The sequence below is a fragment of the Gekko japonicus genome, unplaced genomic scaffold (genome assembly GCF_001447785.1).
Source record: "Gekko japonicus isolate JY-2015 unplaced genomic scaffold, Gekko_japonicus_V1.1 scaffold2413, whole genome shotgun sequence".
NCBI lineage: Eukaryota > Metazoa > Chordata > Lepidosauria > Squamata > Gekkonidae > Gekko > Gekko japonicus.
The window spans coordinates 189,524-214,771 of NW_015166493.1; the positions used below are offsets into that span (position 1 = coordinate 189,524).

A 25,248-nucleotide genomic window follows, 5' to 3' on the forward strand; every position below is an offset into this window, starting at 1 on the left:
CTCTGGTTCCCAGGCTCTGTCTGGGGCACACTAACTGGCGGGGCGCACTGTCACCCTGGTGGCAGAAAGGCCCTGCCTTGGCCAAGTGATGCCATGCCTATGCCAGAGGCTCCAGGGCCTCCGCAGGTCTCGGAAAGCCACGCCAGAGTCACACTGGGGGTCAACACCGAGGGCGGAAGATGCCGCCGCCGCCCCCCCCTGCTTGCCCGGAGCCAGCAGGAGCTGAGTGGCTCTCAGGGTCCAGCAGCGAGAGGCCAGAGGGCCCGAGGCAGTGAGGCCCCCCACTGACAAATGGGAGAGGGCAAGAGAAGGAATTCCCTTCTGCCTCCCGCCCTCGGCAGCTTCACTAGGAAGAGAAACCTCTGGGCCTGTGACAGCAGCCACACCCCAACCAATCCCTCAGTGGCCCCTATGAGCCACAAGGTATAGATAGGGGCTCTGGGGCAAGGGATGCGCTGTATTCTTGGTGCCTGGGGGGGAGGGGGCAACAGTGGGAGGGCTTCTAGTGTCCTGGCCCCACTGCTGGACCTCCTGAGGGCACCTGGTATTTCTGGCCACTGTGTGACAGAGTGTTGGACTGGAGGGGCCTTTGGCCTGATCCAACATTGGCGTCTCTTATGTTCCCTTATGTTAATCAGGGCAGTCTTCACATGCATGTCATGCAAATTGTTTTCTAATTATGCAAATGAAGCACATTAATATACATGCTTTCTAGAATACCCCTGGGCAAGTGCCACACCAAGAATAAGAGATTGGACTTTTTAAGCATGTGTGTTCTATGGCTTGTTGCCGTAATAAATGCCTGACTGACTGAATGACTGAAATTGGATTTATACCCCATGGCCCTTCCCTACCCAAAGGTGTCTCAGAGCGGCTTACAAACTCCTTTCTCTTCCCCTCCCCACAACAGACACCCTGTGAGGTAGGTGGGACTGAGAGAGCTCTTTCGAGGACTGCTCTTGAGAGAAGAAGAGATTGGATGTATGCCCCATGGCCCTTCACTACCCAAAGGTGTCTCAGAGGGGCTCACAGACTCCTTTCCCTTCCCCTCCCCACAACAGACACCCTGTGAGGTGGGTGGGGCTGAGAGAGCTCTTGACAGAAACTGTTCATCCCTGCGTCCCAAATCCATTACCCTTTTATCTTGTTCTTCTGCATCTTCTAATTTAGCACTGATGGGTTGCTTAAAGTTATTAAGCTCACCTAAGAAAAAATCTTGCCTCCCACTTCATTCCCTGTTCTGACTAAAGACAACAGAGTGTAAATGAATGGCTATATGATACACTGTGGTGATCAGACAGTACAAATACTTCCAAGCTTTCAAACAGAAAACAGAGCACTTCAAACTTGTAAAAACTGTCCTGTCCTTGAAGACGTTCAGGCCCTCTGAGTTTTCCAGAGATTACACATAATAAAGAACTGTATGAAATCATTTTCACAGAATGCAGAGTTTGTTAGGAATTCTCGTTGCTTCTTCAAGTCTTCTAGTGGTTACACGCACCTCCCCACAATCATCACTCACTGCACAATTCCTTCCGGCTTTTCAAAGATCAGTGGAACCCTTCCACAAAAATTGTGACCCTAAAAAAAAAGGCTCATATTTTTGTTTTTTAAAAATCCAGACAATGTTTATGTTAGTGTGGTATCTTGGTTAGAGGATGAAACTAATATCTGGGAGGCCCAGGTTTGAATCCTCACTCATGCCATAGAAGTTCACTTGGTGACCTTGGGCCATTCGCACACACACTCTTGGCCTAACCTACCTCGCAGGGTTGTTGTTGAGGATAAAGTGGAGAAGGATGTAAGCCGTTTCGGGTCCCCGCAGGGGAGGAAGGTGGGGTATAAACATGTCTTTTCAAACAGCAGTCTGTGCATCAAAGCTCAGCAACAAAGTTTTGGTGCGGTCCTAATTATTGTGACACAAGGCACAACACCCCCACACCTCCTTCTAGAAGAACATCTAGAACGACCAGAAAGACTGAAGAGCAGCCCTTGGAGGAGGCTAGATACATCTACACTTATTCTCCTCTCATTCTCACGCCCGCTTATCTCATCTTGCTTGATTTGCAGGGCAGTGATACCCCCCAGAAAGACAGATGCCGCCGCGCCCACCCCCTCCCCACACTGCGCTTCTGTCCTACCACAGAGGCAACAGACCGCCGTAAAGAAGATACTCCAGCCACACGGGCACGGTGAAGGCCTCTGGCCACCAGAGAACCAGAGTCCCCACACACTCACCTGGCGAGGGAGGCCAGGGGGGTCCCCGAGCTGTCCTCCGAGCGGCTGCAGGGGCTCTTCCGGCCCGGCTGGGGGCCCTCCTCTCTCTCAGTCCAGGGGGCGTCTGTGGCAGAGCTAGTCCCAGAGTCTGGCTCCAGGAGGGCCAGCGGGGCAAAGTTCTGCTCGATGAGCTTGGCACTGTCTCGAATCTGCTCCTGCATATCTGGGGTCAGGGTGGGGAGGTCAAACGTGAAGTAGGTGCCAGTGTGGGTGTGAGAAGGGGAGGACAGGATGTCGATGGAGTCCAGGCTGGTGTAGGACGTGCCCTTGGCTCGGTGGGACTCCATGATGCTCTCAAAGTGTTTGCTGAACGAATCCATGCCATCTCTGGAGAGGCTGTGGCCCAGGAGGAAGGGCACCGGAGACTTCAGCAGCCCCTGGGCCTCTCCATCCAGGATCCTGGGGGTGTCCCATATATGAGAGAGAGAGAGAGAGAGAGAGAGAGGTGTGAACCTGGGTCTTCCCGGCTGATCTCCGATACAAGTACTAGCCAGGACAGACCCCGTGAAGCTCCCATAATCCGACATGATCGGGCTGGCCTGGGCCATCCCGGCCAGGGCTCATCAGGCATTTGTTGCTCCGTTTTGGCCTCACTGTCTGAATCAGAACAGCACTCGGTCTAGTTCCCCCTGGGAAAAGTCAGGCTCGGAGGCCACTCCAAGGAAGGGAAGCTGGTCCTCGCGGACAGCCTTTCTGTACACGGCACGTCTGAGCAGCTTCCCAGACCAGCTGTGCCAGGCCAGATTAAACGTCTGATGGTCTAGTTCAATTTATACCCTACCCTGGGAGTGGCTTGGGTGATTCTGGCTTTCTAAGGAAGGAAGAGAAGTGGGCGGATAGGAACAAGATGTGAACAAGAGGCAGTTTAACAAGCACAAGTGCCAAGTTCTACACCTGGGTAACAGAAATGAGGAACACCCATACTGGATGGGGGATACACCCCTGGGTAGCAGTGTGTGAACAAGGTCTTGGGGTTCGGTTGGACCATAAATTAAATATGAGCAGGCAGTGTGATGCAGCAACAAAAAAGGCTAATGCGGTCTTGGAGTGTATCCACAGAGGCATAACCTCCAAATCGCAAGATGTCATAGTCCCGCTGTACACCACATTGGTCAGGCCACACCTGGAGACCTGTGTGCAGTTCTGGAAACCTCACTTCAAAAAGGATGTGGGCAGAATGGAGCGGGTGCAGAGGAGAGTGACGAGGATAATCGGGGGCCTGGAGACCAAGAAGCCCTGCGAGGAAAGGCTGAGGGACTTCTTAGGAAGGTTCAGTCTGGAGAAGAGGAGGCTGAGGGAGGACAGGATGGCTCTCTCTCTAAGTATCTGAAGGGCTGTGTCCCTTGGAGGAGCGCAGGGAGCTGTTCCTGTTGGCAGCAGGGGAGAGGACTCACAAGAATGGGTTCAAATTAAGGGTGGGAAGGGACCGGCTGGATCTTAGGAAAAACTTTTTTACAGTAAGAATCAGCTGCCTAGGGAGGTGGTGCGCTCCCCTCACTGGCAGTCTTTAGTCAGCAGCTAGGCAAACACTTCTTGTCAGGGATGCTCTAGGCTGATCCTGCATTGAGCGGGGGGGTTGGACTAGATGGCCTCTAGGGCCCCTTCCAACTCTGAGATTCCATAAGTGAAAAGGTCCCAGAAGCACATCCATACTTCCTGGTGGGGAAGGGGATCTTCTCAGCTCCAGCTGAGTTCTAGGCTCTGCTGCCCATCCCAGTGGGCAAGGAATGCCCCCCTCCTTCTTTTAGCAATAGTGGAGAGGGAGGAGAGAGGGAAGAGAGAACCTCATGGCCTCATCTAAATTTGTCATGAGAAGAAACCTCCGACCGTCTGTTTAAACAACGGCAAAGGGGAAAAACTGGTTCCCCCTTTTCTCCTCCACTGGGTGCTTGCTTGGGCCAAGCGAAAAAGCGCAACAGGCCCCAGTTCACCCTCCCCCCCCCGAGGGCTCACGCTTGCCCCGCCGCTACTCTGTGGAAAGGACAGACCCGGCGAGGCAGGGAAAGTGTGACTTCCCCCCGTCCCATCTAGGGTGGTCAGCCAAATCTCACTCCACCTGTTTGTCTGGGTCCCCAGTCGGCTGCCCCTTCCCTCCTGTTGTCCTGTCGGGCACTAGCCGCAGTAGGCGTCACTGGCTCCCTGCCCTGCCCTGCCCTGCCTGTGCAACAACATGTATATCCGCACAACCCAAATACAGAATATTATTCTCTAAGAGGCAAGACTAAATGTCCTACTACTAGGGGAACTAGCAGGCAGTTTCCTAGGAATTCCTTTCTCTGCGCACCAATGGGACTGCAAAGTCAGTGAGTTAGACACCGTCTGGCATTTCTTTAAGGACTGCAGCAATACGTTTTGGCACGTGACAGACGGATCACAACCTATATCCAAAAATGGAGTTTTGTCACAAAACAAGAGGTTGTAGCTAAGTTTCTAGCAGATACGGATCCAAGTGTGACTCTTGGAGTTGCAAATTTTTTTTTATGGCTTTTAATGGCATCACCTCTTACTGCTAAAAATGCACTCAGTTTTTCACACTGTATATTTGTGCTTCTCACGTTGCCTGCACATTAACATAACCTCATCCTATTTGCTTATGACCAATGCTCCCTCTAAGCTGTGGAGTCCTGTGAGCAAAAATTCTACTTTGTGAGCTACTGGCATTAAAGTTGCGAGTGAGCATTTTGGCCACTGCATAAATTAGTTTGCTCTGGAGCCATTCTTCCTGAGCTAAGACAAAAACATGTGAGCCGAAGGCTAAAAAACTGTGAGCTAGCTCACACTAACTCAGCTTAGAGGGAACACTGCTTATGACCTGTTGGTCTGCAAGTATTAATAAAAAATTGACTGCTTGATCTGTCATGAGATTGGAAATCTGCACGAACTGGCTGCAAGCTCGGAGTTTGGGTCCATGCCCATCCCTACGTTTCCCTTTTCGTTTCAGTTTCCTCTTCACATGCCATACAAAATCAAACCATGATCCCTGCCTGTGGAAAGCTACTTTACACCAAACACAAAAATAATCATCCAGGTTGGGGGGGGGGGTTGTGTTTTTTTTTACGAAGCATGGCTTCTGATTGGCCACTGGAGATCTGATCGGCTGTGCAGATTAAGATAACTTTGCTTCTGTGGTCGCTGTCGCTACTGTCCTTTTCCCCAGCGTATTTTTAAGGTTGCCCCCTCTTCTCCTCATCGCTTGGGCTTCCTCCGTGTGTGTGGCACCGCCTCCCGCAGCAGCCGTTTTGTGACTGGGCCCCCACCACCCTGTGTCAGAATTCCAGAGGTGCCCCCCAAAGGGCCCCAAAAGGTTGGGGGCCCCTAATGTGCTGCAATGCAATAGTTACGCTAGGCTTGGCCTTGCCTCTGCTGCACCACCTTTGTAATTCCATGGACTACACTGCTTCTAGTAGACCTTGCCTTCGGCCACTTGCAGTTCACATTGACTTTTAAGTCTGTTCACTGGGCATCTTATGCTCTGTGAGGACACTGTTTCTATTCTGTAGCCAGCCTTGAGTCTCAGCAAGACAGGCAGCCTACAAATAAAGTTAATGGAAATAAAAATGAATAAGAGTCCAGGGCTTCAGGTTTAAACCAGATACTTTAGAATTTTTCTTCCCAGTACTGGAAAGTGGCCTACAACTTAAAAACATAAAGTAAAATGTAAAATAATTTTTCTGTGGGCGTTGCAGAACTTTTCACTAAAATCCCAAAATTTGTTTTCTCACATTCCCCGCCTATTCCCTCTGCCAATCAGGTGGGCAATCAGCCCAGCATCGGCCAGTCTGCGACTCCTGTGGGTGTCTTCCACATACCCCTCTGCCTCCTCACTTGAGAACTATGGATATGGGCTTGATTGGTGCTTCCTCATTCACCAAGAGAAAGAGCTGGTAGGTGGGGCCGGGCGTTCTCCGTGGTGGTGTGCCCATTCCGAAATTCCAGGGGACATGCCAGACAAACGTTGATCAAAGTCGCTAACGCATTGATACCATTACTGTTTTTTTAACAGTGCAGCTAAAGTAATTGTTGCTTTGGAATGAATTTATTTTACTTGTTCTTATTGCATTCGGAAATCACTTTGAACTTTTCAGGAGAAAGAAAATTAATTTTCTTGATTTTCAGTTTACTTTTCAGGTCCTGACCGCAGTCCTGTGAAACTTTGGCTGATTTTTCCAAAAATCTATTTTTAAGAAAGTTTTCAGGTCCATTGACACTATGACCAATTTTCATAATTTTTTAAAAAACTTTTCAGGTCCTGACTGTGGTCCTGTAAAAGTTTGACCCATTTTGGAGATTTTCCAAGCAGAAAGCATCCCTACATCAGCACTGTGCTGCAAAACCAAAAGAAACCATTTTCTGATTGGGAAGGTGGAAGCCACCCCCCATCTGCCAAGAATCCCATAGGAAAAATGGTGTGGCCTTTATAGTCAACAAGAGAGTGTGAAAGGCAGTACTGGGATACAATCTCAAAAACAACAGAATGATCTCGGCCCAAGGCAAACCATTCAACATCACAGTGATCCAAATATGTGCCCCAACCACTGACGCAGAAGAGGCTGAAGCGGACCAGTTCTGTGAAGACCTACAACACCTCACAGAACTAACACCAAAAAATGATGTCCTCATCATCGTAGGGGACTGGAATGCTAAAGTAGGAAGTCAAAAGGTAACTGGAATAATGGACAAGTTTGGCCTTGGAGAACAAAATGAAGCCGGACAAAGAGAACATGCTGGTCATAGCGAACACCCTCTTCCAACAACCTAAGAGGCGACTCTACACGTGGACATCACCAGATGGGCAACACTGAAACCAGATTGATTATATTGTTTGCAGTCAAAGATGGAGAAGCTCTATCCAGTCAGTAAAAACAAGACCTGGAGCTGACTGTGGCTCAGATCATGAGCTACTCATTGCAAAATTCAGGCTTAAACTGAAGAAAGTTGGGAAAACCACTAGGCCATTCAGGTTTGACCTAGATCGCATCCCTGATGAATATACAGTGGAGGTGTAGAATAGGTTTAAGGAACTAGATTTGATAGACAGAGTGCCTGAAGAACTATGAATGGAGGTTTGTGACATTGTACAGGAGGCAGCAATCACCACCATCCCGAAGTAACAGAAATGCAAGAAAGCAAAACGGCTGTCTGATGAGGCTTTACAAATAGCAGAGGAAAGAAGGAAAGCAAAAGGCAAAGGCGAAAAGGAAAGATTTACCCAACTGAATGCAGATTTCCAAAGAACAGCAAGGAGAGATAAGGAGGCTTTCCTGAATGAACAATGCAAAGTAATAGAGGAAAACAATAGAATGGGAAGGACTAAAGATCTCTTCAAGAAAATTGGAGAAATCAAGTGAACATTCCGTGCAAAACTGGCCATGAGAAAGGAAAAAAACGGTAGGGACCTAACAGAAGCAGAAGAAATTAGGGAAAAATTGCAAGAATACACAGAAGAACTATACAAGAAGGACCTCCTGGAGTGTAAAGTCATGTGGGCATAAAAATTAGAAAACATTACTAACAACAAAGCTAGTGGAGGTGATGGTATCCCAGCTGAGCTATTCAAAGTCTTAAAAGATGATGCTGTTAAAGTGCTGCACTCAATTTGCCAGCAAATTTGGAAAACGCAACAGTGGCCACAGGATTGGAAAAGGTCAGTTTACATCCCAAACCCAAAGAAAAGGGCAATGCCAAGGAATGTTCAAGCTATCACACAATTGCACTCATTTCACACGCTAGCAAGGTCATGCTCAAGATCCTACAAACTAGGCTTCAACAGTACGTGGATAGAGAACTGCCAGAAGTACAATCAAATTGCCAACATTAACTGGATTATGGAGAAAGCAAGAGAGTCCCAGAAAAACATCTACTTCTGCTTCATTGACTATGCTAAAGCCTTTGATTGTGTGGATCACAACAAACTATGGCAGGTCCTTAAAGAGATGGGAGTACCAGACCACCTCACATGTCTCTTGAGAAACCTGTATAAGGGCCAAGAAGCGACAGTTAGAACCGGATATGGAACAACTGATTGGTTTCACATAGGAAAAGGAGTACGAAAAGGATGTATATTGTCATCTTGCTTATTTAATATATATGCTGAGTACATCATGCAAAATGCTGGACTGGATGAATCACAAGCGGGAATTAAAATTGCTGGGGAAAAGATCAACAACCTCAGATATGCAAACAATATCACTCTAATGGCAGAAAGTGAAGAGGACCTAAAGAGCCTCTTGCTCAGGGTAGTTGGCTTGAAACTCAACATCAAAAAAACTAAGATCATGGCATCTGGCCCCATCACTCCTTGGCAAATAGAAGAGGGAGTCGTGGAAGCAGTGACAGACTTCATGTTCCTGGGATCCAAGATCACTGCAGACGGTGACTACAGCCATGAAATTAAAAGGCCTCTGCTCCTTGGGAGGAAAGCTACCGCAAACCTAGACAGCATAATAAAAAGTAGAGACATCACCCTGCCAATGAAACTCCACATAGTCAAAGCGATGGTATTCCCAGTAGTCATGTATGGCTGCGAGAGCTGGACCGTAAGGAAGGCTGAGCACCGAAGAATAGATCCTTTTGAACTATGGTGCTAGAGAAGACGCTTGAGAGTCCCTTGGACTGCAAGGAGATCGAATCAGTCAGTCCTAAAAGAAATGAACCCTGACTGTTCCCTGGAAAGATAGATACTGAAGCTGAAGCTCAAATACTGTGGCCACCAAATGAGAAGGGAGAAGACCCTGATGCTGGGAAAGACTGAAGGTAACAGAAGAAGGACGAGATGGTTAGACAGTGTTACCGATGCAACGAACATGAAATTAAGCAAACTCCAGAGGACGGCGGAAGACAGGAGGGCCTGGCGTGATGTGGTCCATGGGGTCGTGAAGAGTCGGACTCGACTGTGCGACTGAACAACAACAACAACAACAACAGCACCCCGCCCAGGGATGATACTCCTTTAGAAGTTATCTGCGAGAGCCGCAATGGCAGAGCAAGGCGGCAAGGCAGCAGGAGAACTTGTCTAGGGAGAGGTGCCCAAGGCAGCAGAGCTCCTTTGAACGTATACCTCCTCAGTCTCACACCAGATTACCAAAGTAGCAGACATACCTACCGAGATGAATTCCGTTTGTAACAGGGCATTGGAAAGCCTTGGAAGATCATGACGCTAGAAAGAGAGTGGGAAGTTAGGAGTTATGGAGGAGTCCACAGATGGGGCCCGCCTGTCCCCTAGGCAGAAGGTACTCTGGGGGGGGGGGCAGTGTTTGACGCAGTAACGTCCATTCCCCCCGTGAGACTACGGCAGATGACCCAGGGATGCTGGGGGAGGCCAAGAGATGAGCAGATGGAACCTTCAGGGGCATGGCAGAGAGAGATGATTCCCAGGGTTGCAGCTCCTTTGGTATTGCAAAGAATGTCTTAGGGCAGAAGGGCCTGTAAGGGAATAAAGGTGAAACGATCCCTTATAACGGATCCATTTCTCAGGTCTTCTCCAGCTAAGGATATGTCTTCAACGCTATATCTGGCCTCACTTGATCATTAAAAACACAGAGACAGGCTTGCAGTGGGCACATCCACTGCATGACCAGCCAGTAAGAAGGTGGTGGACATCCCAAAGCACATACAGAAGCTGTTGAGAGCACAGGAGAGAGGTTGAGGTACAGGTCTGTACAGTGAACACTGAAAGATGTAACTGTGACATCGCAGAAGCCAAAACGAGGTTGCTTGTCAATGAGGACGAAACCCCAGACTTCCACATCAGCATGTTCAGAGACGTTTCCCAGCTAGGAGGACTCAGTGCATGGATAACGGAACGGTTTGGGTTTGTTAGGCACCGGGAACACCAGGGACAATGGAGACCTGTGTAAAAGAGATGAGCTCCACTTGAAATAAGGTGAAAACAGTCTCAAAAGCTTAAAAGCAAAAAAGGTTATAGAGAAACTTCAGACGTGAACTGACAAGAGCTGAGAAGCTTCTGGTTTGGGACAGCTGATACTTTTGTTGGGAGGATTGTGTGAACGGTCGGTGCCCTCGGAGGGCAGGATAGACGTCATGAGCTTGCAGAGAATCAATTGTCTACTCAAAGATATTCTTGCAAACAATCACACGTATATTGCTAGAAGCCTCAAAGCCAAGATGGAGGAGCTCAAATATCTGGAATTTGAAGAGAATGTGGATATTGCAGGAGTATTCGGAGCCTAACAGAACTGTCAAAACACATAAAATACAGAAGCTCCTGTCTTAGGGTCATCCCTCGGTATAAAATCTACAGTCAGCCCAGGGCAACTTCCATTATCTGTGAGTGTGTGTGTGGGGGAGAGGGTCAAAAGAGGTGCAGAGGCCAACAAGAAACCTTACGGGGAACACATTCAGGTCACAGGGCTAGGAAAAACCTCTGAGAGCGGCTCCCCCTCAGACTGGACAGTGCTGTGTGAGAGAGAACAGTGGCTTCAGTTGGGGTCCAGGCAGCCAGATGTCCTCCGTCCAGCATCTACCTCCCGGGCTGCATTTATCAACAGCCTTCCTCTTTGCTCAGTTTTAACGGCAATGCTGATCGCAGTATTACAGATTCACCTCAGGCGGACAAAAACGTAACATGGTTCCCTTGACCCTGAAGCTCCGGATCTTGGTCCTGAGATGGAGAAAGCAATTAGGGAGGTAGCCAAAAAAGGAGATGCAATAAAGTTAGGTCATGACTGAACCAGTTCATTGGGTAAATTTACGTTCTGGTCCTGGGTATGCTGGCACAACAGCCCAATTAAAACTGAAACAATTTTATCTAGAAAATTCAAAAATAAATATTTTTTTAAAAACTGAAATAATTCATATATCTATAAAGAACCAGCTTTTGCCAAGGATGCATCGGCATGGCTTCTGCCAAGGGAAGTCTTGCCTCGTCGGTCTTTCAGAATGCTTACGAAGCATCCACAAGAAGGGAGACGTGGGTGATCCAGCAGCCATTATGGGCTGGACCCTAACTCCTCTTCTACTCATACCCATTCCCAGGAACTGCATTTCAGGGAGCAGAACAGCCAGCAGTGGGCTGAGCGTGGAGGAGGACCGTTCTGCACCGCGAACAGGACCACACTGGGCTCAGGATGTGGCTCAGGAGCCAACCCAGTGTCTTTGGACTTCCAAAAAGCATTTGTCAAAAATCCTTCAGCAAAGGGTCCTGGCAGTTAGCAACTTGGCAGCTGTTGGATAAAAGCGCCAGTCTTCACATTATTATTCTTTAATTATAGTCTGTCTTTCTTATTGAGACTCATAGAGTGGAAGGAAATGAGCCGCGGAGTCCCCCAAGGATCTGTGGTGGGTTTGGTGTGACTACTGTGTAGGAAAATGAACTGTTCAGTTTTAGTTGCCCGTCTGGCATTCCACTTGTTTGCTTGTAGTCAAGTAACTTGATCCCCCATACCTATTTTAAAAGGGGAGAAATATTGTATACCTTTCCTCTAGTATCATCAATAGATCTAATTCTCAATGTGGGTAAATCTAGGCTTGCCAGGTCTGGGTTGGAAAACACCTGGAGACTTTTGGGGGGGGGGGATCCAGGAGAGGGCGAGGTTTGCGGAGGGGCCTCAGCATGGTCGAATGCCATAAAACCCACCCTTCAAAGCAGCCATTTTCTCCAGGGGAGCTGATCTCTGCCAGCTGGAAATTAGTTGTAAAAGTGGAAGATCTCCAGGCCCCACCTGGAGGCTGGCAACCCTAGCTAAATCTGTGGATACTTAAATCCTGAGTCTGGAGCCATGAATAGACAAGACAGATCTTGGTTTGCAGAAAAACCTGAAATCTTTTTAAAAAACAACAACAGGTGTTAAAACCACCCCAAATAATAGAAGCAGTGCCTGCGGCTTTAAGAAACAAATGTACTCTGTGGACACTGCTAGGCAACCATAACAGTACTGCAAGTTGAAGCCTCGGTTTCTGTCAATGAAAGGCAGGGGAAGGGAGCAGGGCCCTTTCCAGGGCTCTTCTGCCCTTTTAGGGAAGATTCCTCAGGGCCCGTCCTGGCTGCAACCCTCAGGTGTGATTGGCATGACTCACTCAGGCCTGGCTGCTTGCTGCTGTTCAGCAGTAGCCACTCCACAAAAGCCAGCGGTGTAACGGTTAGAGTTTCAAACGAGGATCTGGAAGATCCAGATTCAGATCTCTGCTCTGCCATGGAAGTTGGCTGGGTGACTTTGGGCCAGTCACACAGACTGAGCCTCACCTACTCACGGGGCTGCTGTGAGGATAAAAGGTAGAAGAGGAGAATTAATTAGCTGCTTTAGGTCCCCCTTGTGGAGCAAAGTGGCATATAACTGAAGTTAGAATGTTGGTGGGTGGGTGGGTGGGAAGGAGAGAGGAAGGCAGGGACAGGTGAAGAGATGGGGGCTGCCAGGAGAAGTGGAAGAGGAAACGGTGGGAAGGGGATTTACAGGGCGGCAACGTGAGGTCTCCTTGTGGGTTCCCCCTCGTGCAAGTAGGCCTGGCCCAGACGGAACCTCACAACCAGACAACTGGGACCGGCCCAGCAGTTGGCACCAGGCAGCCATCCAGATTCCCTGGCGAGAGGCTGCCAGGAGGAGGAGGGAAAGCTGAAGACAGGTTGGCTGGTTGACGGAAAAGAGGGAAAGAAGCAGGAAAAGGGGAGAGGCTATGAGGCCTTTCGGGGAAGGTGAAGAGGAAACAGTGGGGTAAGGGAAAATGAGAGGCTATGCCAGCTGCAAGTCCCTGCTTATAGAATATAATGCACACTCTGTTCCAAGTAGGAACCCAAGCCTGGTTTTCAAAAGGGGAGGGAAACATAAACCTGACGTGAAATGGCTTGGGGTGTGTGTGTGTGTTACTCTTTGGCCTGCTGGACTAAGTTTACCGGCACTCCAAGTCATCCTGCTCTGCTAGACGTCGCCACCCAGTTTGTTCAGAATATCCACCACTCCCTCCCAGGCCTTCCCTCCCTCCTCCTCCCCCCCCCCCTCCACTGCAGCTCAGACGAGGGGGCCAGCACTCACTCCAGATGACCACTGGCCTGACGTGGCGGGAACATGATGCATAATCCTCCCAAGCCAGTGATGCCTTGTGGCTTCATTACCGCAAAACAGGTAATGTTGCTCACCGTAAGCATCATGCTGGGTACGGACCACACTACAGAGACCCTCACCTCTCTGGCTGCTGCTGTACGGCTTCAAACACCTCATCGTCTTCGTGGACCCGCATCCCATTTCTCACGTCCTTGCCACCTCCCTCCGGATTGTGCTCGGTGAAGGGGTTCCCTGGGACAACACTCCCTTTCCCCAAGGTCCCGGGGAAGCTCTGATTGCTCTCGCTGTCCTTCTGGCTCCCGATGGCAGAATCCACTTCGTCCTTCTCAGCCAAGATGTCATCAATGTTGGTCTCACGGTAGCACCTCAGGGGAACAGAGTCCAGGTCAGTCTCGGAGTACTTCACCGCTCTGCGGATGATTCCGGTTTCACAGCTTCCTGGCTTTGGACTTCCTGGAGGAGCCATCTCGATTTCCACCTCTACGTGACACAAGCTGTGCTCTGGCACCGCCCACTCTTGCTTTGGCTGCGCTTGGCGGCTGCATTTCTTCTCGAGGGCTGGAGACTGAGGGTCAGGCGCCTTCTGAGAAGGCATCCCTAGAACACAGAGACCCCAGGTTACATGCAAAGCCCCCACCCCACCCCCGGGAAGCCCTAAACGAGGCTCAGCCTCTGCCTCAGAGGCCTCTGGCACTCCACCTGAAATGTCCATACACACACACACACCACACACCTTTCCCGAGGAGGCTTCTATAACAATAAAAAAAGCAACAAGGTAAGAACATCAGCAGACACCAAATCAAAATGGAAAAATAAAAACACTTCAAAACAGCATCAGATTAAAAACTGGGACAATCTTGAAACCAGCATAACAACAGGAGCAGCATTCTAAAACGACAACGGGATAAAACCAAAGTCCTTTTGATAAAACTCGACAAAGGAAGAGGAGCTAAGAGGCTTGCAACATTTTAAAAAGTCTCTGCCTCACACCTAAAAGCTTGTAAATTTAGTTTCAGATGAACCTCTGGAGACTCCGCTGCAGAACTTGAGAGCCATGATAGAGAAGGCCCCGTCTCTGGTGCTCGCCCATGCCGCCTCTGAGCAGCGTGGGTGGACCAGGGCCTCCGAGGAGCAAGATGACCCCGTCAGGGCAGGGGACCAGTGGCTCAGTGGCAGAGCATCCGCTCGGCATGCGGAAGGCGCCAAACTCAGCCCCCCCCATTAGTAAAGGGCCAGGCAGCCAGTCAGTGATCTGGGAGACCTCCCCCTGAGACCCTGGGCAGCTGCTGCCCGCCAGAGAAGGCGGTCCAGGGGTCTGACTCAGGATAAGGCCGCTTCACGTATGCCTCTTTGCCACGGGGAGGGGGGGAACCGGCACATAGATTTGGGTCTTCCTGGAATACCATGAAGGGTCCTCCCCGCATAGAATGCCCCACACTTAGTCCTCCAGCCGGCCACGGGGCCCCTCAGCCAGGCACGCATTGGGGGTTCCCGAATGGGAAAAACATTCAGGCACACAAGGGTTATGTGGCCCCCCAGTCTGGATCAGGAGGACCACAGTGTGCGGGGAGAGGGTGCTTAGGCCCCCCCGTGCCACTTTCCCAACCTGAGATGGATTTCCATGGAATCACCACTGACCCGTTGGGAGACTGGTGCCCACAGGTTTCCCGGGGGTGGTGGGGGTGGTGGTGTTTCAGGCAAACAGTGCTCCTCCCAGGGCCTTTCCAGGTTGGAAAAGGGTGGGAGGGGATTAAACATGGTCTCCTGTGCCCCATGGTCCCAATCTGAACCGGGCTCCCATGCGCTGTGGATTTTACTCCTCATGAGAAGCTCCTGACTCCTCTCCTTGAAAGTCCTCATGGTAGGGTTAGGGTTAGGCCCTTAAACGGTGGGGTAGCCTGGAGAATTCCATCCCATACAGAGAGAGGACAGGTTCTGATGAAGAATACAAAGGGGGAGAATTCCCTTTCACTTTGGAAGGGAAGCAGAATGTTTGAGGAAGGAGAGACTCCGTGCAAAGGGGAACCAACAAACGTAGGAGACGGAATCTATCCCGCTTCTAGCCATGAGCCACAGAAGCAACTGTCTCTGGGATGCCTGCCTCCTGGCTGCCACTGTCAGGGGACTGTCAGGAAGCACCACCAGTGGTCTTTAGCCTGTCCGCAGCTTTACCGCTGAGGCAGTACCGCGGGGAACACCAGCAGCCAGTGCCTGACCAGACAGGAAGAGGAGGACCTCGCTAGTGTGTGTGTGTGTATGTGTGTGGTGGTGGTGGTGGTGGGGAAATGGTGCAGAACACTGGGCTGAACAGGGCTGGGGGAAGAAGGGGAAGGCAAGGGAGAGGCGAGCCAGGGAAAGACGCTCTAGTCTTTCCTTTCGCCACAAAGGAATGCTCTCTTCACCACGGCGTGACCTTGCCTCCCTCTCCTGCTGCTCTCCAGAGAGGCAAGAGATGGGGGCTCCTTGTTCTCCATGCACAGGAACCAGCTGAACACCCTTCCACAAAGCAGCCCCCTCCCCACCGCTGTTCCCTTGGAGCCGGCAACCCTGCAGTGGGTGGGGGCCTGTGAAGGCCTGGAACTCCGGGGCTGGGTATCAGCGGCCTATGTCCAACCACACGCCCCAACGATGGGCACCAAAGAGTCTGTGTAGTTTTGTGGCACCCCACATAAAAGCCACCCTGGGTCCAACCTGACAGGACAATTAGGGAGGAAGGAACTCCCCCACCACCACCCAGTATATATGAGGTTGGCGTCCAGATGCAAGGAAGCAAGAGGTGGGGAACCACATGGCAATAAGGAGACTCTCAAGTATTTTAAGGAAGGTTAATTCCTAGAAGGGCACTCTACTCGCTAACGGTGGCAGCGGTGGGAATAGCAAGTGGGAATGTGTATGTCTGTGGGGTTTTTTTCTTTGCAGGTGCCGGAATTAGACTAGGAGAAGAAATACCCTCACTGGGATCTGGCAACCAATCCAACTCTTTCCTCACCTGGGTAAAATGGGGAAGCTCGCAGAACCTGTTTGACCACACATCCCCCTTGTATGTTGCCTTCACTGGCATATAAGCACCTATTGCAAAGGAGCCTTACGTTGCCCCGGCACTCCCACAGCCAAAGGAAGGAAGCCAGACACAGCAGCAGGCCTGCATGTGGGACTCCTCCCTGCAGCACGGGGAAACAGTCAGTTCAACTTGCCAGGCTCCTCATTTTTCCCAGTGACCCAGTTCTGCTCTGGCTGGCCCACACACACACACACAAATGCACCGGAGCTTATCCCTCTGAGCCCGGCTGCTACGTTTCTGTGCCAGTCTAGCAACAAAGCTGAGCACAAAGGATCTTGCTCTATTTGGGAGCTTCCTCTTGAGTTGGGAGGGAAGAGCCCTCTGGTCTGCCATTTTCTAACGTGGAAATCACCCCCCCCCTCCTCACACGGATGGGCTGGAGGAGAACGGCTTCCAGCTGCTCACTCTCCCGCCTTTTCCCTTCCCGATCAGCAGGTGGACCCCCTCCTGCCTGGGATCCTGCCACTCCACCGAGCCCCGTTGGACGCCTTTCTCAGACTCTGCTGGAGGAAGAGCCACCTAAATTGGGGAAAGACTCCTTGGGGGACGGCTGGGTCCACCCTGGCACATCTGGTGGCAAGCAGGGAACCCATCCTGTGAGCCACTCACTCACGAGTGATGTCACACACCCCAGTTCAGTCTTGGAGCCCAGACGAGGGGCACTTCCGAGAGGAAGCGAAGGTGGTACTGCCTAGAACACGCCCGGCTTCCCCTTCCCCTGAAGCTCTTCAGCCTGATGCTGGCTACCCCTGGCCATGAGTGAAGCATGTCTGGTGTCGTGGTTAAGTGCGCGGACTCTAGTCTGGGAGAACCGGGTCTGATTCCCCACTCCTCCACTCGCACCTGGCTGGATGACCTTGGGGCAAGCCGTAGTTCTGATAAGAGCTGTCCTTGAAAAAGAGCAGTTTCTCTCAGAGCTCTCTCAGCCCCACTGACCTCCCAGGGTGTCTGTTGTGGGGAGGGGAAGGGAAAGGAGTTTGTAAGCCGCTCTGAGACACCTTCGGGTAGTGAAGGGCCATGGGGTCTAAATCCCATCTCTTCCTCTTCTTCTTCTTTAAGCCCCACTGAGTTCAGTGGGAAAGATTCAGACATGCTTCACCCTTCCACTGGAGTCAACACAGTTTGGAATGGCTTTGGCCGGATCGTGCGCGGAGCCTATCCATTTCTACATCCAGGAGAACTGGGGGGAATTCCCCTCCCCCCCAGAAGGCTCAAGGGGAGACTTTGGGACCACGGTCGGTCGGTGCACTTCCACACAGAAAGGCAAATGCCAGAGCTCCGTCTGCCTGCGAAGATCCTCCCCCCACCCCCCCAGGCCTGTCACTACTGCCTCCCGGGGAAAGGTTGTAGGGAGGGAGGAAGCAGAAACTGTGGGGTTCAATTTGTTTAAAACATCCCCAGAAAGAAAATTCACCTCTTTTTGCACTCTTGCATTGGATTTTTTCCTTTGCCTATTGTATAGAAATATTGATTTCTAAAGGTTTCATGCCTTACCCTGGGACGTCTTTCTGATCCCATGTTTCCTGTTGCCAGCCAACTGGCCTGCACATTTGGTCAGAGAGGCCCAATTGCATGCCATAAACCCACATTCTTCACACTTCCATGCTGGGAGAGACCAGATGGCCTCTGCCAAAAAAGCAAAGAGTCACGTACAGAATGAAGTTTGGGGTTGGGGGGGCCATGTGACTGCAGGCGTGGTTTCCAAAACCCCCAACCTATCTCCAATTGTCCCCATGACAACCAACAAATTGGACACACCCTTCCTGCTCGCAGTTGGCTGAATGGCCACAGCTGATTGTGACTAGATTGGGGTTTAATTGTCCAGTCCCTTGGAGGAGAGCTCTGTTCTGCTCTGTTCTGTTCTGTTCCTGCTCTCTCTGCTGCTCTGTGTTCTGTTCACCTAAAATGCTGCCCTGCCATGTGGTCTGTTGGAGAACAAAGGACTCCCTTGTGCCTTAGAGCACATGAAGGCAAGGAGGAGATGTTCCTCCTCAAAACCCCTTGGGGATACCTGGACTATAACAATGGACAATCTTGGACTATGGATTCCTGAAGTTGGTAAATATGCTTCCTTACTGTGTAGTCAAGGAACTCTTTCCTCACCTGGGTAAAATGGGGAAGCTCGCAGAACCTGTTTGACCACACATCCCCCTTGTATGTTGCCTTCACTGGCATATAAGCACCTATTGCAAAGGAGCCTTACGTTGCCCCGGCACTCCCACAGCCAAAGGAAGGAAGCCAGACACAGCAGCAGGCCTGCATGTGGGACTCCTCCCTGCAGCACGGGGAAACAGTCAGTTCAACTTGCCAGGCTCCTCATTTTTCCCAGTGACCCAGTTCTGCTCTGGCTGGCCCACACACACACACACAAATGCACCGGAGCTTATCCCTCTGAGCCCGGCTGCTACGTTTCTGTGCCAGTCTAGCAACAAAGCTGAGCACAAAGGATCTTGCTCTATTTGGGAGCTTCCTCTTGAGTTGGGAGGGAAGAGCCCTCTGGTCTGCCATTTTCTAACGTGGAAATCACCCCCCCCCTCCTCACACGGATGGGCTGGAGGAGAACGGCTTCCAGCTGCTCACTCTCCCGCCTTTTCCCTTCCCGATCAGCAGGTGGACCCCCTCCTGCCTGGGATCCTGCCACTCCACCGAGCCCCGTTGGACGCCTTTCTCAGACTCTGCTGGAGGAAGAGCCACCTAAATTGGGGAAAGACTCCTTGGGGGACGGCTGGGTCCACCCTGGCACATCTGGTGGCAAGCAGGGAACCCATCCTGTGAGCCACTCACTCACGAGTGATGTCACACACCCCAGTTCAGTCTTGGAGCCCAGACGAGGGGCACTTCCGAGAGGAAGCGAAGGTGGTACTGCCTAGAACACGCCCGGCTTCCCCTTCCCCTGAAGCTCTTCAGCCTGATGCTGGCTACCCCTGGCCATGAGTGAAGCATGTCTGGTGTCGTGGTTAAGTGCGCGGACTCTAGTCTGGGAGAACCGGGTCTGATTCCCCACTCCTCCACTCGCACCTGGCTGGATGACCTTGGGGCAAGCCGTAGTTCTGATAAGAGCTGTCCTTGAAAAAGAGCAGTTTCTCTCAGAGCTCTCTCAGCCCCACTGACCTCCCAGGGTGTCTGTTGTGGGGAGGGGAAGGGAAAGGAGTTTGTAAGCCGCTCTGAGACACCTTCGGGTAGTGAAGGGCCATGGGGTCTAAATCCCATCTCTTCCTCTTCTTCTTCTTTAAGCCCCACTGAGTTCAGTGGGAAAGATTCAGACATGCTTCACCCTTCCACTGGAGTCAACACAGTTTGGAATGGCTTTGGCCGGATCGTGCGCGGAGCCTATCCATTTCTACATCCAGGAGAACTGGGGGGAATTCCCCTCCCCCCCAGAAGGCTCAAGGGGAGACTTTGGGACCACGGTCGGTCGGTGCACTTCCACACAGAAAGGCAAATGCCAGAGCTCCGTCTGCCTGCGAAGATCCTCCCCCCACCCCCCCAGGCCTGTCACTACTGCCTCCCGGGGAAAGGTTGTAGGGAGGGAGGAAAGATGCTGGAAGCCACTTTGGGTCCCCGTGAGGCAGAAACTGTGGGGTTCAATTTGTTTAAAACATCCCCAGAAAGAAAATTCACCTCTTTTTGCACTCTTGCATTGGATTTTTTCCTTTGCCTATTGTATAGAAATATTGATTTCTAAAGGTTTCATGCCTTCCCCTGGGATGTCTTTCTGATCCCATGTTTCCTGTTGCCAGCCAACTGGCCTGCACATTTGGTCAGAGAGGCCCAGTTGCATGCCATAAACCCACATTCTTCACACTTCCATGCTGGGAGAGACCAGATGGCCTCTGCCAAACAAGCAAGGAGTCGTACGGAATGAAGTTTGGGGTCGGGGGGCCATGTGATTGCAGGCATGGTTTCCAGAACCCCCAACCTATCTCTAGTTGTCCCCATGACAACTAAGATTTGGACACACCCTTCCTACTCGCAGTTGGCTGAATGGCCACAGCTGATTGTGACTAGATTGGGGTTTAATTGTCCAGTCCCTTGGAGGAGAGCTCTGTTCTGCTCTGTTCTGTTCTGTTCCTGCTCTCTCTGCTGCTCTTGTGTCTGTTCATCTGAGATGCTGTCCTGCCATGTGGTCTGCTGGGGAACAAAGGGACTGCTTTGTGGGCTGAGCACATGCTTGCAAAGATGGGTGTCTTGATCCTAAAGATCCCATGGTGCTCCCTGGATTATTCCAATGGACTATCTTGGACTATTGATCATCCTGGTAATTATGCATATCTCTAATGTTTAGTTAGGGCCAAGAGCCATAAGTTTCTTGTTTTCAGTAATCCTTGTAGTCTATGCTAAATTCTGTACTGAATAAACTTCTTCTGGTTTCTAACTTGTCTGATGTTGTAACTTGAATTCCAAGTCTCTTTCCTGTGCTTACCGGGTCACATGCTACCATTGAGTATTAAGTGTGCATCTCTGAGGAGGTGCTAGTGTGTTCTGTCCCAAAGGCTAACCTAAAGGTTTAGAATCCCTCCCTTGGGGAAAAGCCGGGACTAGTTAAAAAGGGATTCTGGTGGTTATTGTCCTGAAATCCAGAGAGGGTAGCCTACCTCTCTGGGTTGTTGGTAAGTGTACTGTAAAAGTGTAGGTTTCCCCCTCATTCCTGGAGAAGCGTGGGGGCAGGAATCTATACACCTATGTTCTCCCTCCCTGAATTTCAGGATATCATCATGAACCTGGCTGTCCACTCACAGAGATCATTCCGAATGTTTAGCCTGTTATCCAAGTAGCGCAAAGCCTCCCGTTCGGCACTGCCTGAAGGGGGCACGCCTGTCCCTTGATCCCGTCCCTTTATCCCGTCCCTTGAGCCAATCACCAAGGTCACCGTCAACACATCTCTGGGAGGGTGGATCCTAACGGCATGCCGGTTGTTTGAGCTGGAGGCCCTCCCCCCCCCCACACACACACCCTTCCAGCAGTGAGTTCATTACCTGCCCACGGAGGGTCCAGTGAGCCGTAGAAGAACTCCCACTTAGCCTTGGCTATGCGCTGCGCATGAGCAGAGCTCTCACGGGAGCACGCCCACGGGCTTCCCTGCAGAAGGAGAGAGAGAGAGAGGACGCTTACCTGGCCTTCCCCACTCTGCGGGCTCCTCCGGGGCATGGGGAGACCCTCCTCCTCCTCGGGCGGGCCGCCCATCCCGTTGGTGAGTGAGCTGGAGAGGCAGTGGCCCCGGAGAGGGCGGGGGCTCCCGCGGCCCAGGCTGAGGGAGGAGGACGGTGCCCCTGCCAGGAACTTGCTTCCGGTCAGGAGAGGGTCCGAGGCGGAGGTCTCGAGCTTCAGCGTGTGACTCAGGTGCTCCCGGCCTTTCCTGGCCAGGGTCAGCGGGGCCCGTCTGCCCGCAGGGCCAGGTCTGGCTGAGCGAGAGACGTCTGCCCTCGACCTGGGCTCCTCGCTCACCTCTCGCGCGGCAGGCTCCGGGGACGTGGCGACTCCGTGCTGCTTTGGGGTGGCGGGGCTGTTGGGGCACCCAGCAGGGAGGGCTTCTTCCCCCTGCTCCAGGCTCCTGCTCAGCCCTCCCTCCCTCGGGGGCTCTGCCGCGGGGAGGCCATTCAGGGTCTTCACACTGGCCTTCTCAATGAAGCGGAAGGTCACCACAGAGCTGTGCCCGCCGGGGGCTGGGGCCACCAAAGGGGCACGGCTGCCTGGGGCACACAGCAAAGGCGGGGGCCTGCTCCTCAGTGGGGTGCATGGAGCCGTCACTCTCCCCGAGCTGGGGCAGCTGCCGTTGCCAAGGCAATGCGTCTCCGTCCCTTTGTGGGCGAGGGAGCCGGTGCTGTTGTACATGCCCAGCTGGGCCCACCGGGCTTCGGGGGCCAGCCCCTTGCGGAGCAGGTGGAGCTGGCCGGCACTGCGGTTGGGCGTGAGACACTGCGGAGGGCCAAGGCCAGCCAGGCCGGCGTTCTTGGACGGCGACAGACACGGCCTCCTCTCCAGAGCGCGAGGGAAGTGCTGCGGGGACACGGCGTGGCCCCCCTCGGGGCGGAAGCACACTACGGCCCCTGCCTGAGACATCCCGGGGCCAGGGGAGGGTCCGGACATGGAGCGGGGAGAGGGAGCACAAGGAGGAGGTGAGACAAAAAGCCCCACGGAGGAAGTGGGGGCCTCAGGCGGCGGTGGTCCTGCGGAAGGAAGCAAAAGGCCAGAGGTCAGGGATCAGCGGCCCAGAGGAACGGGAGCACAGGCAGACCTCATGTGGCAGCTGTCTGGAAAGCCCCTCACGGCCCCGCCAGAGGACTCCCCCACTCCCGCACAGGCTTCTGCTGGGAAACACCTGCTGCAAGTGGGGCTCTGAGCTACAAACGACATCTGGCACCACTGTCATCAAAACTGAGCTTCTGCTGGAGAGACGTCACGTTCTCCAGGGACTCAAGCCCCCCGGATAACGACACCCCTCCCCCTTCATCCCTCCTCCCAGGGGTTACCGTCAGGACCCCCCTCTCTGTGTGGCCTTGAGCTACTCACTCTCTCTGTCTGTCTGGCCTACCTCACATGACTGTTGTAATGGTATGAACGACATTAGAGTCCAGTCGGGCACCTTGAAGACCGGCCAAGCTTAATTCTGGGTATCAGCTTTTGTGTGTGCCAAGTACACTTCTTCAAGTACAGTGAAACGGAATCTCCTCGTCCATTACAGAGAGAGAGAGAGAGAGAGAGAGAGAGAGAGAGAGAGAGAGAGAGAGACGGAAAGAGACTAGATATCTGTCTGGACTCTAACTGGCCCTTCCTGGCCACTAAACCCCACCCCCCACCCTTTCTCTTTCTCTCTATGCAATGGCTGAGGGGATTCCGTTTCACTGCGTGTGAGGAAGTGTGCTTTGCACACACAAAGGCCGATACCTTGAATGAAACCTGGTGGGTCCTCAAGGTGCCCAGTCTGGACCCACGCTTTGTTCTGCTGCTTCAGACCGACACGGCCGACCCCCACCCGGATCCATCTGTAAGGCTACGAGGAAGACAGAAATGATGTAAGCCACCCTGAGGTTCTCGGAGAAAGGGCCAGGTAAAAATGCACAATGCAAACAGTCCAGGACACGAACGGGAGGGGGGGGGGACACACCAGTCTGGATACCACAAAGGCTGCCTTGGCTAAGCCCCTGTTTGTTCTTGCCACCACTGTCTCCCCCCCCCCCAATCTTCCGGTACAGGCAGCAGAGGGCTGCAGGCATCGCCAGGGATCTCTCTCCTGCGCTGGGGCTCCAGGGCAGGCAAGACAGGGCAGGAGGGAGCCTGGCCGTTGGCTGCCCCAGAGCGAGCTTCAGGGCGAGGACTGGTGCCGCCGCACCCTCCTCTCCTGAGGCTGCCTGGAAGTGCGAGCCCCGCAGCAGCAGTGCACACCCACCCCTGACCGACTAGCCGCCGCCGCCACCTTGGACAGCAACAGCTCACACAAAAGAGTGGATCAGAGTCTTCTTAAGAGGGCAGCTTTGCCGGAGGCACTCTGGGCTCCCTTTGCTCCCTTGGCTGCAGGGTAGGAGTGAGGGCCCCTGGCTCTCTGCATCTGCTCCCCGGAAGTAGAGGCCAGGACAACTTGGCTTGACCACCACGCTTTGCAGGCAGGGCACACACGCTCAAACACCTACCCACTAGACTGGGCGCTTCCAGAACTGGGAAGAAGAACCCCCAACACTTGTCCATTTCCTTTTCCTGTTTTCCCTTGGCCTAGTCTATGGATTCCACTCCCTAGACGCTTTGAAGGCTGGACATTCCACCCTGCCGAACTGATTTATTTTTTAAAAGTTGCGGTGTGTGGGTTTGTGCATGAGAAAGGGAAGAGGCTGATGAGCTGGGACGCACCTTCTTCCCCAGCAGATACCACCAGACAGGTGCTGGGCGACCAGAGCATGTCTCCCTCCCTGTGTGCCATGAGGGGGCAAATGGGTGCAGCAACAAGAGCACAGCCCTTCTGGGCAGAGGGCGCCCAGCTTTCCCACAGGTGCCAACAACATTTCACCCGCTGCGTTTCCCCTCTAGATGCCTCAAGCAAGTCATGGCGCAAAACATCTCCTTGCCAGACCTACCCAAACAAATCTCCTCCCCACTTGCTCTGCTGCATCCCCCACCCCCACCCCCACCCCATGCTCTCTGTATGCCGACGGCGCAAGAACATTTGCTTCTGCACCGCACAGCCCAGGAGCAGAAGGCGACCTATGCAAACGGCTAGTAAAGATTTTACGGTTTCTTTGTGTTTATTTAAAATGGTCCCCCCCTCCCCCTTTTGCAAATGCAGCCTCTAAGATTGCAAGAAACTTTAACCTTTTCCTTTCCTGTCATTTTTCACTTGAAAAGGCCAACCCTTAGTTGTCTTTTCCCCTGCTGGGGGGGTGGGGGGGGGGGGGGGGTTGGACAGGTATCTTTATAAGTCTTTCCCAGCATGAGTAAAATCTTTTACAGATTCAGGTGGGGAGCCATGTGGGTGAAGGGTGCATGCACACAAAAGCTTCTGCCCAGAATTAAACTTTGCTGGTCTTAAAGGTGCCACTGGATTCAAACTTTGTTCTGTCTACACTCTGTTCCACTCACCTTTGCACCAAGATAAGTTTCCTCCTCTCATGCCTTCTTAGAGTCCTCGCACCTTTTCTCAGACTTTGTCCGAGGCTAAAAATGTTAAGAAGAGCTAACGTTGTTTCTCTTGAGCTGCTTCTGTTCTTTGTATCTGTTTCAGACCAAATTAAATATGTCTCCAGCTCGGGTAACCATCAGGCTCTAGCAGGGCCAGCCCCACCTGACTCTGGCGTTTCCACCCAGGCTGTTCGTGATGCCGTGGGGGCCTGGAAGAGAGCCCCCCCTTCACCTGCTCTCTTTCCCCCTCCCCTAGTAAAGTACAATCCTCACAAGGTCTTACCTGAA

The 25,248-nt window shown here is 52.3% G+C and overlaps 1 protein-coding gene across 1 annotated transcript in view; it reads right to left on the minus strand.

The window, feature by feature from the left end:
• PSD (pleckstrin and Sec7 domain containing) overlaps nt 1-9,629 on the minus strand; it is a 74,821-nt gene extending 65,192 nt beyond the window's left edge. The window contains exons 1-2 of the mRNA XM_015412196.1: nt 9,618-9,629; nt 2,239-2,642 (exon numbers count right to left, since the gene is read on the minus strand). Coding sequence (XP_015267682.1) covers nt 2,239-2,642; nt 9,618-9,629 — 416 coding nt within the window. The remainder of the gene's footprint in view (nt 1-2,238; nt 2,643-9,617) is intronic.
• Between the last annotated feature and the right edge of the window lie 15,619 nt (nt 9,630-25,248).